This window comes from Meles meles, chromosome 16 (genome assembly GCF_922984935.1).
Source record: "Meles meles chromosome 16, mMelMel3.1 paternal haplotype, whole genome shotgun sequence".
NCBI lineage: Eukaryota > Metazoa > Chordata > Mammalia > Carnivora > Mustelidae > Meles > Meles meles.
Genome location: NC_060081.1, coordinates 66,491,735 through 66,509,630, shown reverse-complemented (window position 1 = coordinate 66,509,630; position 17,896 = coordinate 66,491,735). Strand labels below are relative to the sequence as shown.

The window sequence follows — 17,896 nt, the reverse complement described above, 5'->3', positions numbered from 1 at the left end:
TGAGCCTGGTGGCCCTGGCCCATGCATGTGTGTAGGCAGGTGGAAGTATGTCCTTCTCGGGATCCACACCTGCTTAGGCAGGTGTAGGGCTGCTCCTCCCCCCAGGCCCCTGGCTTGGCCCACCTGGGATGATGAAGGCGGTAGTGGGCAGGTGAGAGCTGGAACCTGGGCTGTCTCTGGCCACCAGGTGCATGTTGACCTCTCCTGTGGAGGGTCCCTTCAGTGTCCTCAGCATCTCCATTTCAGCATTCCCCTCCATCCTGGTAGGCCTACAAGCTGAACACGACCCCCATGGTGATCAGGGAGGGAAGAGCCTTCTTTGAGGAGGAGCTGGTCACCCTGCAGAGAAAAGCCTCAGCCCTGAGGAGAGCACGGTGTCTTAGGAGACCAACACTAAGTCTGGCTCCTGGCTCTAACCAGATCACCCAGGTGAGGGCTCTGGCCAGGCCCTGCCTCTCCCCCAGACTCTGGAAGATGGGCATGTGTGAGGGTGCCCAATCACATTCTTTGACGCCCCCTGGCCGCAATCATTCCAACGCTAAGCACAGAGTGAGCACTAGAACGTCCACTGAACAAACGCACACATGTGAAAAGCAAAGACGTGCTCTTTGAGAACCCAGGTAGTGAGTGACTCTTCCATATGATAAAGCAAGGGCAAGAAAGTATTTAATAGAGAGGTGGATGGATAAGTAAATATATGGGGAAAAAAGACCTAACGGTGTAACAACTATACTTAATATCTATCATTTACTTAACTCCTAAAACATATTGGCCACTGTCCTAGAGGCTTAGCAGCACCATCCAGGAGAATTTTCTGTGATGATGTAAATGTCTTACGCCTACATTGTCCAACACACTAGTAGCCACTAGCCACATGTGGTTACTGAGCACCTGAAATGTGGCTAGTGTGAATGAAGATCTGAATTTTTTAAATCTTAATTTAAATTAAATTTAAATAGTCACAGTGGCCATAGTTACTGTACTGGACAGCAAAATTTTACACATATTATAATCGGCCTGTTAGCTCTATTTGCAAAACACATCTCAGAGTCTGACTTCTCTCCATCTCCTTGCTGCCTTGCAAGTTCCAACTCCCATCAGCCCTCCTTGGACTTCAGAAACTGCCTCCTACCTCATCTCCCTTCTTTTCTTGCCTCCTACTGTTTATTCTCCAGTACGAGAAAGCTTTAAAAAGGTAAAACAGGGGCATGGCTCAGTGGTTAAGCATCTGCCTTCGGCTCAGGTCATGATCCCAGGGTTCTGGGATCAAGCCCCATGTCAGGCTCCCTGCTGAGCAGGAAGCCTGCTTCTCCTTCTCCCATTCCCCCTGCTTGTGTTCCCTCTCTCACTGTCTCTCTCTCTGTCAAATAAATAAATAAAAATCGTAAAAAAAAAAAAAAAGATGTAAACCAAATCACATAATTTCCCTACCTAAAGTTCTTCCATGGCTCTCCATTGCCCTTAGAATAAAATCAAAGAGGTTTACCCAATAGAATCTGACCTCTGTTTTCCTCTGACCTCATCCTCCACCACCTGTTCTCCACCCCTGACAAATACCGGTTTCCTTCTACTCACTAACAAACATGTTCACTTCAGAGCCCTTGATCCTTGTTCTAACCTCTGCTTGGAATGTTCCTCCCCAAGATCTCTGCTTGGCTACCTGCTTTCCATGCTCCAGGCCTCAGGTCAGTGGTCACCTCCTCAGAAGAGATCTTTCCTGGCCACTCAGTTTAAGCAGCATACCCCTCACCCATGCCACTACTGCTCATCCCAATACTGTGTTTCTTTCCTTGGCGTCCTTCATTATAACCAGTAATGATCTTCATTTACTTATTTGTGTGTCATCGGTCATCCCTATAGAAATCTAAGTTCCATGAAGGCAGAGACTTATCCGTCTTGTTCCCTGCTATAGAGCCAGTCCCTGGAACAGTGCCTGCACGCAGTAGGTGCTAAATAAATCTGTGTTGGATTTCAGTAATTTCAACTTGTTAATAAAAAGCTCTGGGTGTGTGATTGATTGCTGGTTGCTTTAAAGTGTTGGCAGTCCTTGACAATGGCTTGTGGCATAAAGTTAAAGGAAAACATGGCCTCAGCTCAAGACAGACTTAAGACAGTGTGAAACTCAGCTCCAGGGGTGCCTGGGTGGCTCAGTGGGTTAAGCCTCTGCTTTCAGCTCAGGTCATGATCTCAGGGTCCTGGGATCGAGCCCTGCATCGGGCTCTCTGCTCAGCTCCCCCCTTCTCTTTCTGCCTACTTGTGATCTCTGTCTGTCAAACAAATAAAATCTTAAAAAAAAAAAAAAGAAAGAAAGAAAAAGAAACTCAGCTCCAGAGCTCAACACCTGGGACTCTGAGTAAGAACTGACTGAAGCCTGGGTGGCTCAGTGGTTTAAGCCGCTGCCTTCGGCTCGGGTCGTGATCTCAGGGTCCTGGGATCGAGTCCCGCATCGGGCTCTCTGCTCGGCAGGGAGCCTGCTTCCCTCTCACTCTCTCTGCCTGCCTCTCTGCCTACTTGTATCTCTCTCTGCCAAATAAATAAATAAAATCTTAAAAAAAAAAAAAAAGAACTGACTGAAGCCTCAGTTTCCTCGTGTGTAAAATAAATACAGTAATGATATCTGTCTCAAAGGGTTCTAGTGAATATCACATGCAAAAAACAGGTAAAGTCTTGGTAGCAGCAGGCCTTCAACAAACACCAATTCACTCCCTTTTAACAGAAATTCCAGGGGCGCCTGGGTGGCTCAGTGGGTTAAGCCTCTGCCTTCGGCTCAGGTCATGGTCTCAGGGTCCTGGGATCAAGCCCTGCAGCGGGCTGTCTGCTCAGCAGGGAGCCTGCTTCCCCCCTCTCTCTGCCTGCCTCTCCATCTACTTGTGACCTCTGTCAAATAAATAAATAAAAATCTTAAAAAAAAAGAAAGAAAAAGAAATTCCAGGGAGCTGGGTAACTTCTGGTAACATAGAAGCTGCCTGCTAGCAGAGGGGGCTGCTGTCTCTCCCACCTCCTCCCACCTGCTGTTCTGTGCACTCGTTTACTTTCCAGAGTTTCCTCCCTAAAACAGAGAGTCCACCCTCTGTATTATATCATCAGGTAGGTGAAGACTGGTTATATACCTGATTAATGAAGGCAATATTCAAACCAAGGTGTGTTTCCCTGTTAAGGTTGTAAAATAGAATTCCCTGAATTTCAATTCTAATAATTTTGCTTTTCACAGCCGATGTACTTGGACCACTTTTAAGTTCTTTTAGATAGAGTCAATCTTTTTATTCAAAACCTTGGCAGTCACTGAGAGTGCATGTGGTTACTCCTGGAAGAACTCCGGTCCTGTTTCAGAACCTCTCACATGTTTTGGGGGTGTCCAGGAAGGGAGGCCAAAGGCGACTGTCCTTCTGCTCAGGTTTGTTGCTCTTGTTTCAGCAAACACTGGAGGGGCAGCTAATGTCAGCTCGATTCTGTGCTCTGAGAATACAGTCTCAAACCAGATGCAAATGCTCTCACGAAACATATTGTAGAAATAATGATGAGGTTGGGTTGGAGATGTAAACTGGACAGCCGTCGTAGATAGCTGGCATTGAAAAGCACAGAACTGAGTATAAAGAAACAGGTAGGAGCTTTGGGGGCTCACCAAGATTTATAGGTTGGGAAGAGGAAGATGTGGTAAAAGAGCCTGCCTTCAAGTCAGAGGGAATCCAGAAGAGTCTGAACTTCTGGAGGACACAGGAGGCAAGTTTCAGGACAGTGGGACTGCTCAGTGTGGAATGCCCCTGACAGATCAAGTCAGGTGGGGGCTGAGAGCTGGGCATTGGGGCAATAAGGAGGTCCTTAGAAACCTTGACAAGAGTCACTTCAGAGGAGCTGTGACACATAAACCAGATTGGAATGGGTTCTAGAGAGAGATCCTGGATTAGCTCAATGTTTAATGAACACCTACTATGCACCAGGTACTGTTCTAGGCGATGCAGATTTGTCACTGAACAAAACAGACAAAAACCTCTGCCCTCTGCCACAGACTCTACATTCTAGTGGGGGAAACTGAAGATAAGGTTTGCGCCTCACAGAAGAATGGAAGTAAGGGAAGTGGAAGCAATGGGACTGACAACTCTGTCAAGGAGTTGTGATGTCAGGGAGAAGGCATGGAATTGGGGGATGGCGTTTGGAGAGTGATGTGGTCTCAAGGAAGGGGTGTGGTGTGTTTGTTGTTGTTTTCTTTCTTTCTTTTTTTTTTTTTTTTAAAGATTCCATTCATCCACCTGACAGAGAGATCACAAGTAGGCAGAGAGGCAGGCAGAGAGAGAGAGAGAGAGGGAAGCAGGCTCCCTGCCGAGCAGAGAGCCCCATGCGGGACTCCATCCCAGGACCCTGAGACCACGACCCGAGCCGAAGGCAGCGGCTCAACCCACTGAACCACCCAGGTGCCCCTGTTGTTGTTTTCTAAAGATTTTATTTATTTGTCAGAGAGAGAGAGAGAGAGAGAGAGTGCGGGCACAAGCAGGCAGAGTGGCAGGCAGAGGCAGAGAGAGAAGCAGGCTCTCCCCCCTGAGCAAGGAGCCCGATGCGGGACTCGATCCAAAGACCCTGAGATCATGACCTGAGCCAAAGGCAGTGGCTTAACCGACTGAGCCACCCAGGCGCCCCTGGTTTGTTTAAATAGGAGATATTAGAGCATGTTTCTATTTGATGAAAATGAGCCTATGGAGAGGAAAAAACGGACAGTGGAGGGGAAAAGAACAATTCTAGAAGACAAGTCTTTAAATATGCAGGAGGAAAGAGGAGCTGGTGCATCTGAGATGCTGGGAGCCATCACACCTACTTGTGGCCTCCTGGCTCGCGGCACCCACTGCTTCCGTGTCCTTCCTCCCCAACCAGACCATGAGTTTTTCTAGGCCCATAACTGCTTTCTCTGTGATCCGAATTCACTCTTCCTCTCCCGCTGCCACCCCTTGTGTTTGCAGCTCACGCAGCATTTTCATGAACCTCGTCTCGCTCGGTACACACAGCAGCACAACCAGTCTGAAATGGCTCCCAGGCCCAAGCCACGTGCTAGGAAGCCGTCTACTCCTACCCTACGGCCTGATCACACCCTCAGAACCCCACTCCTCTGTCCTCTGCACACACTGTTCCTTCTGCTTCGTACCTCTCCACATCCCATACGTCTGGAAAAATCTTAATCATCCTCCCAGATCCAGCTTGAGTGACACCTCTTCTTTGAAGCTTTCCCAGAATCCACCCCCAAACAAAGTTAATCATCCCCTCGGCTGTACTCCACTCCACCACAGTCTAACTATGCATTAACTTGTCTGTCTCCCCCGAGGATGGAACAAAGCTGCTGCCGTGGGAAAAGCCTGACAGGCCCGCTCAAATCTCGGCACTGAATGAATGAATCAGAGAGCTGGGAGTAAAAAGTGGTCAACAGTGTAAGAAACAATGGTACTGAAATCCATAAAAGGTTTAGCCATTCTTGCTTTAGGGGCTGGAATTCGATCTCCACCGCCCCCCCCCCCCACCTCGTGCTGCTCAGGGGCTCCCCAAGGAGGGGATAAAGTGGGAGGTCCCAGCTGCCCTGCAGGTTGTCAGGGGGCAGTCCTCAGCTTCTCCGGGAACTGCCCTTAGCCAGGGGAGCTGCCTCGCCCAAGTGCCCTCTCCTGGAAGCAGCCATCCTGTTAGACCAGCTGATAGGGGGAATAAAGACCTCCCCCTCTAGCCTCAATCTGAGATTATGTCAGCACCGCCCTCCCTGTCCACTCCAGAGCTTCCCCTGGGACAGGCTGGGGGCCCGTCCCAGGCCATTGGCTGTTCAACTTCTGCCCACCACCTTGCTGTCTTCTCTGTCCTACAGGTGATATTCCGTAGGGCACTCCAGTAAACCTGTGCTCACCATCTCCCTCTCCGAGTCTGGTTCCAAGGCACCTCAAAATACCATTTGGGTCCCCGGACACCAGAGCAGTGTCTGGCCCATAGCATATGTTCAATAAATATTTATTGCATGAGGATGTCCCTGTTTATTTTCTCGTCGTCTCTCTGCTAAGGTTCCTCCCGACTGCCTGCCCTTCAAGGCCTCGTATACAACAGACGCTCAATAAAAGCCCTGGCTATAGGTGTTGGGGGTGGGGAGCAACACACACTCAGAGCCCCGGCCAGACTGAGCGCCGCAAACTTGGGGCCGCCCCCCGCAGCTGCGGCCGGGACGCGGGAGGGGGGCAAGCCACCTCCAGGTCCGGACCACCGCCCGCGAGCCCTCGGGGAACCAGCACACAGCGCGGCGGGTGGGGCGGCCACTGACCCGTCAGATCCGCGCAACGGTTACTTTTTAAGACGCCAAAATGGCGGAATTCTTTTTATTCTTTCTCTTTATGGCAAAATAGTAATAATCCCATTTCCCGTTATAAAAATCGGAAATCAATGTTAGGAAAAAGAAAGTTTGCCAAATGACCCATTTCCTAAGAAACCTCAAAGCCCGCCCTCCACACCCTCCGTCGTATTAATGAAAAACTCTTAATTGACTGCATTTCGCTAAAATCGGAGCCGCCGCCTCCCCCGCTCGCGGTCACGGCCCCCAGGCCCGCAGCCGCCACCCCGGCTCCGCCGCGCTCCGCCCGGACCCCTCCGCTCCGCTTCCCCGCTCTCCTCCCCAGCCCGCGCCCCCGCCGGCGGCGTTCGCCATGGGCCGCGCGCCGGGGCCGCGCACCCGGCACTGGCGGCAGGGCGGGTGGCAGGGCTGGCGGCGCCCCGCATTCCCGGCCGAGTCCCCGCCGAGGGCTCCCTACCTGCGAGGCCCGCCCGTGGCCGCCCCGCGCCGAGCTGCCGTCCGAGCCCCGCGCCACGCGCGCCTGCGCGCTCAGGGGGCGGGCCCGCCTCCCTGCAGGACGCGGGGCGCGGATCGCGCGCGGGGCGCGGATCGCGCGCCGAGCGGGATCGGGGGGCGCGGGCCCTGCCGCGTGGGCCTGGTGGCCTCTCCCCGCCGCGACCGGAGAGTTTCGCGGGCTAGGCGGATGGAGAGTCATCCTGCCCTCCGCCGTCCGCGTCACGGCCAGCAGCGCGCAGGGGGGCGCGGGGCCCGCCAAGCCGAGGAGCGAGCCTGCCGGACCCCAGCTGAGTGGTCAATGACAAAAGACGGGGTTGCGCTCCCGCACGCACGCACGCCGGCTGGGTCGCTGAGCTGTCCAGTGCCTTCCCACCGCGACTGCCCCTTCCCCTCCCTGGAGAAGTGGCGCCAGGGAGCGTCCGAAAACGGCCTCAGAAGGGGCGAAGGGCTTTGGCACCAGAGGATAGGAGGCCCAGGGCGGCGGTTTCCGATTCCATCCCTGACAGGCATACAGGGCCTCATTAGCCGCGCCTGCGTTTAGATGACCTATTGCCATGGCTTCTAGTGTGACCTGGAGAACATCACCTTATCCTCCCGGTACTTCATTTCTCCGTTTGTAGACTCGCTTCATGGCATATGGTTCCCGCTGTGGTGTTACCTTGAGCAAGTCACTGTAGCTCTGTGCTTAAATACCCTTGATCTAACTAGTTGTTGGTTCTTATAAGCACAAAATACCTCCTTTTACACTTACCACAGCTGTAGCTTCACACAGATTTGTGTAATTGGAGAGGTTAAGAGACTGCAAGCTCGGGGCGCCTGGGTGGCTCAGTGGGTTAAGCCTCTGCCTTCGGATCATGGTCATGATCCCAGAGTCCTGGGATTGCGTGCGGCATCATCAGGCTCTCTGCTCAGCGGGGAGCCAGCTTCCCCTTCTCTCTCTGCCTGCCTCTCTGCCTACTTGTGATCTGTCAAATAAATAAAATCTTAAAAAAAAGACAGAGAGAGAGAGAGAGAGAGACTGCAAGCTTCAAGAGAGACAGTTTTTTGGTATCCTTAGCACTCAACTGGATACCGAGTGGGTGTTCAATAAATTGCTAGTAATATGCTGCATGCAGGTAACTGGGAAACTCTTGGTATAGCCAAAACCGGGGCCCCTCCTCCCACGCGAAAGGATTAAACCTAATACCTTATTTTACAGAAAAGGACATTGAGGTCCCTTTGGCCTAAGGTCATGTACACAGGTCAGACCTCCAGGCTCCTGACTTTAGTCCAGATGAGAAAAGGATTCCTAATTAATCGTAGACAAATTCCCCAAATTGTGATCATCGGGTTTAAATTTATGCAGACTTTATTCTGGTTGCTACACCAACGCATTACATGTGTTCTTCCTTGCTGCAATGTCAATTTTTAATCACATCTCATATTATTGGGAACAGAACTGCATCAGTTGAGGATGCTGGTTGCCATAACAATAGCGGTCTCTTTATACACACCAATACACACACAACCATCCTCTTTTTCTCTCATCTCTACCCAGACTGCTTGTTCTAGATTTTCCAAAAGATTTATTTTAGGTATTGGATTATAAGAAAGTGATGAAACTACACAAACACATGGCTTCTCAATTACAAATGTGTCCTACAGTGATTCAGACAGACAAGTGGAATCTGAGCTAGCAGGATACAGGAACCAACAGGAGTTGCTGAGATATCATTGTTCTGCCCATTAACAGTCTTAACAGGTGGTCCTAGCACTTTCAGTGGTCTTGCTTGCCTGAACACCTTCAGGGATGGAGACCTCCTCCCAAGCTGATGGGATTTGGGGATGGTGGCTTCTCCTAATGCCACCGTTTGTTCTGCTGCTCCAGTATGCCCTCAGGAGCAAGGGAGCAAGTCCTGTCCTTCCCTCAAGTGACAGACCCCTCTTGTACAAGTCAATAACCCCCAGTGTCTACTCCAAGTTGACCTTCTACCCAAGAATGGACCCAAATTTGTTTGAAATGTTAACAGAAGCACTGCGAAAATTAAGCCCACATCTGTTTCTACAGAATTCACCATTGAGGCAGTCTGTGTATTTAGGAAAATCATCAAAAATGTGCCCTTTTTGTTCAATGTGAACATACCTCTGGTTATGACCTGACAGACTTTACTAATAGCCTTTTCTAGCATAAACATCCCAGAATCGTGGGTAAAATATACATTTTATTTTTTTAAGATTTTTATTTATTTATTTGACAGACAGAGATCACAAGTAGGCAGAGAGGCAGGCAGAGAGAGAGAGGAGGAAGCAGGCTGTCCGCAGAGCGGAGAGCCCGATGCGGGGCTCGATCCCAGAACCCTGGGATCATGACCTGAGCCGAAGGCAGAGGCTTTAACCCACTGAGCCACCCAGGCGCCCCTCGTGGGTAAAATATAAGAAAAAAAGCAAGCAGAGGTGGAAGAGTAAATTCATGGCTGAAAGGGTAACCAGGAGTCGTCAGAAACGAGAGAGGGAAACAGAGCCATGGGAGTGGGGGTGGCCTGGTGTCTCTTCTATCCTGGAGGTGGTTACTGATTAGAGATGGGGACCAGCTGCTAGGGACTTGGGTTTCATCACACACTTAATGGCAGGAGATGGGATCTTAAGTCTAGGTGATACTGGGAGTAGTATGAACTGAAACCAGTGTAACGACTGGACACTTCTCATACCCAGACTACATATTTGTGGGTCCATAGTGGAAAAGGCAAGGGAGACCCAAGTTCCCAAACACAATCAGCTTCAGGTCTTGCTCTCCCCCACGCATGGGTTTGTTACTCAGAACTTCATTGATAAAATCTTATTTGGGGGGCGCCTGGGTGGCTCAGTGGATTAAGCCGCTGCCTTCGGCTCAGGTCATGATCTCAGGGTCCTGGGATCGAGCCCCGCATCGGGCTCTCTGCTCCGCAGGGAGCCTGCTTCCTCCTCTCTCTCTGCCTGCCTCTCTGCCTACTTGTGATCTCTCTCTGTCAAATAAATAAAATCTTAAAAAAAAAAACTTATTTGGCATTGGGAATGGAAGCTTATGTTTATAACCGCTAGAACTTGTTTCGGTGAGGGCCAGAGCCTCAGCTATTTCCCTTACCCCCACCCTGCTAAACATTTGAACCTTCCTCTCAACATACTGATAGAATTCCTATCTTAGGACACTCAGGTACCCAACAAAAAAAGATCATTCAATCAAGGCGTATTTATTTTCTTTTGTGGAACAAATTACAGTTAGTGACTTAGAAAAGCACAAATTACCTTGTAGTTTGGGAGGTCAAAAGCCCAAACTGGGTCTCACTGGATCTCAAGGTGTTCTATTTCCTAGACCAAGGACTTTCTTCCCAAAGAATTGCTTGTCAGTGGGGACAAATACCACTTAGGAAAAGTGGTCCAAGATCCTGGTCTCTGTACAAGGCAGTATGTTGCTTTCTTCTGGCTCTGTCTGCTCCAGGCCATCTTCTGATTTCATTTTCCAGATACCTTCATGACCTAGTGCACTGGGGCTACTAGGACAGACCACCACAGACGACACTATGGCTTACAACAGAAACTTTTTTCTCCCAGTTCTGGATGCTGGAACATCCAGATCAAGGCGCTGCAGATTTCATGTCTAGTATAAAGTTTTCCTGGCTTCACATCCGGATTAGACTGCCACATGAATTTTGTGGAGATAGAGAGTCCATAGCACTTCCTAACACAGAATCAGCTATTTGGAATGGTGTTGCTAGGAACTTACCTTCCAATCTTCCTTCTTCTTCCACTCAAGGAACACACACACTGGCTTTCTGGTACAAGCCAGGTACTTGGACAATGTTAGCCAGATATGAGGGTGGCAGGGTGGGTGGGTATGTCCCTCAGAAAAGCTTATCTACTGAGAGCTAAGAATAAAGTTCCTCAGTGTACTTGTTAACTCAAGAAAACTTTTCCTGGCTTTGGATAGCAAATGAGAAAAGCAGACTTCATCAAGTAAGTGTGATGTTTTATACTTTATTGAAATAGGAAATATTTACTTGTTATCTGTTAGGGTCATGACAGGAAACATGGCATCACTCTAAATAAATTTGAAGAGAATTTAATAAAGGGTCTGTTTTTAAAGGTGTGCGTCGGTTGCTGGAAAATCACAATTGTTAGCAAAAGATCGCTGGGGCTAGGAAAATGGGACAGTGGTTATCAGGAGTTGGAAAAAGGGCTGTATGTATAAGACACTATGCCCTTCCGATGAGGGCCACCACCAACCTAAACTCTACAGGGAGGGAGCTGTTGGAAGTATTCCAATCATAAAAAAAGAAGAAAAAAAAAGTCAAGTATCTGTTTAGGCAAAATGGAGTAACCCCCTAAGTTTTCCCTTTTCATTGTCTACAGGTTGGCGTGTTTAGGCTGGGCTGTTGTTTCAAGCTGTAGGTGGCTGAGGCTAACTGACAGCTTGGCCCCACCTGTCTCATCTCCCACCAGCAGGCTTACAAGGGTATTATTGTCATAGTGATGACTGAGATGCCAAAGACCAAGCCCATGTGTACAAGTGCTGCTTAAGCCTTTCCTCCTGCTGCAGTAACTACCACAACTTTGGTGGCTTAAAGGAAAAATGTGTTACCTTACAGTTGTAGAGATCAGAAGTCCAAAATGAGTTGAAGGGGCTGTTTAGCCTGGAGAGGACCGTCAGAGTCAAGCTGTGGGTAGGGCTGTGCTCCGTCCAGAGGCTGTAGACAATTTAGTTTTCTTGCCTAGTGGTCCCTTCCATCTTCAAGGCCAGGAGTGTAGCATCTTCAAATCTCTCATTTTGCTTGTTTTCACATCAACCTTTTCTGATCTTTTTACTTTCAACCTTCCTATTGTAATTACACTGGACCCACTTGGATAATCGAGGATAATCTTATTTCCAGACCTTAGTCACATTTACAAAGTTCCTTTTATCATGTAAGGTATATATTGATAGGTTACAGGATTAGAGGTAGGCATCTCTGAGGAAGGGAAGGGTAACATCGTCTACTAAACATGTCATGCCTGCCAAAATTCCACTGGCCGAAATCAAGGGACAGGCGGTACTCTGATCATAAAGCGGGGGTCGGGGGGGAAGATTTACAGAAATATATGTAGATCTATGAACGAATTTGGCAAGGCTCTTACTAAGTGTTTACTGAATGTGAGTTTGGACCATTATGACTCAGGATATTACACTGATCAGCTTACTACAATCAGCCACAGTTATCGATGCTGGGTCTGCAGGGGAATGTCATCTACAGCAAAGGTGAGCGAAAGCTGTAACTTAAGATGTCATTTACTCATTCCAATTACAATGCTGTTGTGTACTCTACAACCACACTGAAATTTATGCTCTGAATTTCCTTCTCCCCCTAGTCCTGTTACCCAGAGCAAGAGAACACATTATTTGCTTAAACACTCTGAAGGAGCGGAAGATATTCTGTAGGGATATTAAAAAGTTTCCTCACTTCTTTGCCAGAACTGACCCAGAATTCAGCTAAGCATCTATTAGGGCAAGGTGTCCACATACTACTTACTCGTTCTGAGCAGGGTTTTTTTTTCATGATCTTAAAATAAGATTGGTATTCATTTATTTGAGAGTTAGAGCACGTGTGCACACATGCACAAGCCAGGGGGAAGGACAGAAGCAAAGGCAAACTCTCCATGGAGGAAGGAGTCCAAGGCAGAGCTTGATCCCAGGACTCCAGGATCAGGATCCAAGCTGCAAGCAGACACTTAACCAACTGAGCCATCTAGGCGCCCCTGCTAGGAGCAGGTTAAAGCAAATCTGGAGAGCTGTCTCTGACTAGCGTGCCCCACTCTGTAAGAGGGACCCGACCACCCAGAATACAGGGAGACAACAGAGATGGTTAGGGCTTTAAAACTGCCACACTGAGGCAGCTGAGGGGATGTTTAGCCTGCAGGAGAGGACCTTCACAAGAGCAGAAATCCACTGAGAAGCAATGAACACACAAGGGCCCAGGTTGTGCTTGCTAAATACCGTTTCCAAATAAAGATAACCTGGGTTCATTAGAGAAATGGCTGCTTCCAGGTCTGGGACTAGAAAGTTAAGTTTAGAAATCCCACCATATTAGAAGGCAAGGTTAACTGTTAAGATTACTAGGGCTGCTTTGAATGAACTCAGGAGGCAACCTGAGTTGACCTCCACTGACTAAAGATAGAAAAAGGCAACACCAGTAAGGAGAACTGCCATGGATTGAAAAACAGGTGTTTAAAATCATGGGTTCATGGTTTAATGGGCCTAGGCAAAGATCATCAATGCCTGCCAATGACAAAAGATACCCAAGTAGTTTTGGGAAGGAAAAAAACCCCACCAGAATCTGACAAAGCCTCTAGAATACAGATCTCCAACTTAAGCATGCACCAGAATCATTTGGAAGGCTTATTATAACACCACTATGGCTGGGCTCCAACTTAAGTTCCTGATTCAGTGATCTAGGGTAGGGCTTGAGAAACTGCATTTTAAACAAATTCCTAGAGGATGCTGCCAATATTACTGGTCCATGCACACTTTGAGAACCACTGTTTAGGTCCAGAACACGCCAGACGATACCATGAGAATGCAATCAGCAAAATCAAGACTGAGAAACTACTCAACAGTGACCATCAACAAATATACTACGGAGAACAAGAAATTGAGGAGACTTAAGATGTTTTTTAGAGGTATATAGTGAACTACCCTTAGCTGTAATGTCTAGGATTTCCTTCACAATTACCTGGAGAGGAAGCAGACAGATCTATATTATTAAAGCCGAGTAACTACCCAAGGTTCATCACTATTCTCTAGCTGGTGTCTGCAATCTTCTAAAATCAAAAGAACAGCAATATATTTAAATAGCACACTCAAAGCTGTTTATGATAGCTAAAACGTAGTAGTGGTCAATTATTCTCATACTTGGGCACCATATTCAGCAACTCTGCTTTGCCTACCTTTTCCTCCATTGGCTAGAAGTTTTAGGGTTTGACTATTTACAGAATGTTTTAGTAAGAGCAGCTAATCTTTAAGGATTACTTTTTTTTTTTTTTTAAATTTTTATTTTATTTTTAAGATTTTATTTACTTATTTGACAGAGAGAGATCACAAGTAGGCAGAGAGGCAGGCAGAGAGAGTGAGAGGGAAGCAGGCTCCCTTCAGAGCAGAGAGCCGGACATGGGACTCGATCCCAGGACCCTGAGATCATGACCCGAGCCGAAGGCAGCAGCTTAAACCACTGAGCCACCCAGGCGCCCCAAGGATTACTCTTTAAGGATCTGCCAAGAGTGCTTGGATAACAGCATTTACCCCCACAATACTAGACGGCACTATTTTCTATGTGAGGACGCAGCTTATTTCTAGTTCATCTTTGCCATCTCTCATCTATTTAAAGTGGCCTCCTGCTCCCTTTTTGGCCCTGGGCTAGAATCACTCTCCAGCTTTCAGTGGTAATGGAGTACTATCTGTTGCCAATAAAGCTCTCCCTTCAGCAGCTCTTAAATTTGAAAATGATTGGCTCCCTCCCTAAAACCAAAAACTCCTTCTTTTAACTTTTTTTTTTTTTTTAAGATTTTATTTGACAGACGGAGATCACAACTAGGCAGAGAGGCAGGCAGAGAGAGAGGAGGAAGCAGGATCCCCGTGGAGCAGAGAGCCCGATGTGGGGCTCGATCCCAGGACCACAAGATCATGACCCTAGCTGAAGGCAGAAGCTTTAACCCACTGAGCCACCCAGGCGCCCCTCCTTCTTTTAACTTAATAAGACTGTCTATTCACAGAAATAGTGACTTAAAGGTTATTACAAAATGACTAGATATAGTGCACCGAGCAGTCTCATTCTTGTGATATTCCTGCTAAAAATGCAATCATGAGGAAACATCAGACAAACCCAAATTGAGGGAAAATTCTACAAAGTTAACTGTCCTCTACTCTTCAAAAATGACAATGTCAAGAGCACCCAGTCTAGATTAGAAGAGACCAAAGAACCAGGACAACAAAATGTGGCAAATGATCCTGACTAATGTAAAGAATATTAGCAGACCACTAATGAAACAGAACTATGGACCGTCCAGTAGAAACTACTGACGCTATTTTTAGTAGGCACTGTAGTTACACAGTGTCCCATTACTAGGAAATAGTTTTTAGGGATAGAACAGCAAGATGTCTCTACTTTCCTAGGATTCAGGAGGAAAAAAACCAAAAAAACCCATGTAAATGAAACAAAGTATAATTAGCGAAATCGAAAACGGTATTTTTCGTACAGAGTTTTCCTATTTACCAGAATAATTCTACTTAAAAGTATGTGCATTCTGTACTTTCTGAGCCTTCCTCAATCTAATTTCACTAGGAATTATCTGACACATTTTTTTTTTTTAATGTTTCAGGGCTGTTAGAAACTTAACTAGGATTTAAATCCTCCTACCTCTGCTTATAAATCATAATTCTAGGACTTCCTTAGAAATGATACGGAAGGGGCCCCTGGGTGGCTCAGTTGGTTGAGCTGCTGTCTTCGGCTCAGGTCATGATCCTAGGGTCCTGGGATCGAGCCCTGCATCAGGCAGGCTCCATGCTCAGCGGGGAGCTTGCTTCTCCCTCTCCCTCTGCCTGCTGCTTTGGCTACTTGTACTCTTGTACTCCCTATCTCTCTGCCAAATAAATAAATAAAATTTTAAAAAAAATTAAGAAATGATACTGAAAATAGGTGTAAATAGATGGATGTTAACAGTAAATAAAAATTTAATTACAAGTAGTTTCCTAGGGTTTGAGCTGCAATACTTGTTACTTGTCTTTGTAAAATTCCAATGACCTATGATAAACTACCCTGTGACTATCAATTTTTGTAGATTTGCATTTCCAGGATACACAAAAAACTAGCAATCCTGGCTTCCTCCAAAGGGTCAAAGGTGGAATTTGCTGTTATTAACTCTTTTATGCTTCTCTTCCAACTTCTGAAGGAACAATTCCTTCCTGTTCAAGTATAAAAACTTAAAATCACTGTGGCACCTGCATGGCTCAACTGGTTAGCAGCTGACTCTTCATTTCCTCTTAGTCACAATCTCAGGCTCCTGGGATAGAGCTCCCAGTCAGGCTCTGAGCTCAGTGGGGAGTCTGTCTAGGGATTTTCTCTCTTCCACTTGCATGCTCTCTCTACAATAAATAAATAAATCTCAAAAAAAAAAAAAGTTAACCATTTATTAAGTACTACACTGGGGGCCCATCTGTGGACTGCTGTTACACAGCCAACACAATCTAAACAAGCTATTGAGGGCCTAGATCAATTACATAATCCCATCAACTCATCCTTTTAGCACACAGAAGCATACACGGTTTTAAATATACATATATCCATCTTATTCAGGAAGCGGTACTGCTTAGAAAAGTTCAAACTTTAATGCTTGTAGATTTACCAGATACTAAACTATGTTAAAACTCTCTATATTCTCGGGGCGCCTGGGTGGCTCAGTGGGTTAAAGCCTCTGCCTTCAGCTCAGGTCATGATCCCAGAATCCTGGGATTGAGCCCCACATCAGGCTCTCTGCTCTGCAGGGAGCCTGCTTCCTCCTCTCTCTCTGCCTGCCTCTCTGTCTAGTTGTGATTTCTCTCTGTGAAATAAATAAAAAAAAACAAAAACAAAAAAAAACAACTCTCTATATTCTCATTGTTTGATATTAAAATTGAATTTATTAAAATTAAAATTAAAATATTAAAATTGAATATTAAAAGTAGTATTTTTCATTCCTGCCATATAAGCCAAGGGATTACTTCAATAAAACAATGTTGGTACTGAAAAAGTGTGTTTATACATTCAGGAGTATACTTGCCAGTCATTTAAATAGCAGATCTCTAAGTAAAAACAAGTCGTAGAATACCACTCGTGGTAGGAACAGCTTGTTGGAACAGATTTTAGGACCAAAATCTAGGCACAGACATATTGTTAATAGCAGCTACCTTAGCCAAAGGGCTCTAAGGAAAGACCCTTTAAGTCCCTAAGTATGTATACTTTTGTAATTAAGTCAAAACTCAAGAACATTTGGGGCGCCTGGGTGGCTCAGTGGGTTAAGCCTCTGCCTTCGGCTCAGGTCATGATCTCATGGTCCTGGGATCTAGCCCGCACCGGGCTCTCTGCTCAGTAGGGAGCCTGCTCCCCGCCGCCTAGCTCTCTGCCTACTTGTGATCTCTCTGTCAAATAAATAAAATCTTTAAAAAAATAAAAACTTAAAGTATCATTCAACTGTCATAGGACTGAAACTGAATAGTGACAAAACACTTTCTGAACACAAGGTAAATAACAATGTGAAATTTCCTAAATGTAAACTGCCAAAGTTTACAATGCTCCAAGTTCTAAGTTAAGGAAATTAGGTTAAGGACCTTGGAAAAGGTGATTAAAGCTTCTTACTTTTCCTGAGAAATTGTTATGGAAAATGTTCAATCACTACAAGGTAACAAGTAAATTTCATGTGAAAATAAGACAATATAAAAAAGGTTTTGTATGCTTAATTCTTCACAGTAGCAGGTAGTACTCATTATGGTACTAAACACTTCCCTCTTACTAATTTTTATTTTTATTTAGTATTTTTAAAGATTTTATTTGACAGTGTGAGTTAGCACACAAGCAGGGGGAATGGCAGGCAGTGGGAGAAAGCACTCTCCCTGTTGAGCAGAGAACCCTACGTGGGGCTCAATGCCACACCTCTGGGATCATGAGCTGAGCGGAAGGTAGCCCCTTTAAATGAGTCGCCCAGGCATCCCTAACCTTTGTTTTAAAAAAGATTTTAAAGCAATCTCTATACCCAACATGGGGCTCAAACCTACAACCTTGAGATCGAGTCACATGCTCCTGGACCAAGCCAGCGAGACACTCTAGATATTAACCCATCTTCACAACTCATGACTTATGCTGACCATTTTACAGATAACATTCAAGACTGACTGGTAAAGACTTTCCCCCAAGATAAGCCATCCACTGTGTTGATCCTAAACACAGCTCTCTGGGGAACTGAACAAGGCCCTTTTCTCCTACTCAAGTCAGGAATGGCTTGCCCATGGCCAACTCTAGTTCAAAAAACCATGTGCCAAATATCTGGCACCGAGTGGGAATACAAATAAATTCAAAACGAGCC

The 17,896-nt window shown here is 46.6% G+C and overlaps 1 protein-coding gene across 4 annotated transcripts in view; it reads right to left on the bottom strand.

The window, feature by feature from the left end:
• The window catches only part of L3MBTL1 (L3MBTL histone methyl-lysine binding protein 1), a 35,138-nt gene extending 28,075 nt beyond the window's left edge, over positions 1-7,063 (bottom strand). For 2 of the 4 annotated variants that reach the window (XM_045981154.1, XM_045981155.1), the window contains exons 1-2: positions 6,762-7,063; positions 124-276 (exon numbers count right to left, since the gene is read on the bottom strand). In XM_045981154.1, the coding sequence (XP_045837110.1) occupies positions 124-259 (136 nt within the window). In that variant the 5' untranslated portion in view covers positions 260-276; positions 6,762-7,063. The remainder of the gene's footprint in view (positions 1-123; positions 277-6,761) is intronic. The other 2 variants (XM_045981157.1, XM_045981158.1) reach the window with 1 other exon arrangement.
• Positions 7,064-17,896: the final 10,833 nt, after the last annotated feature.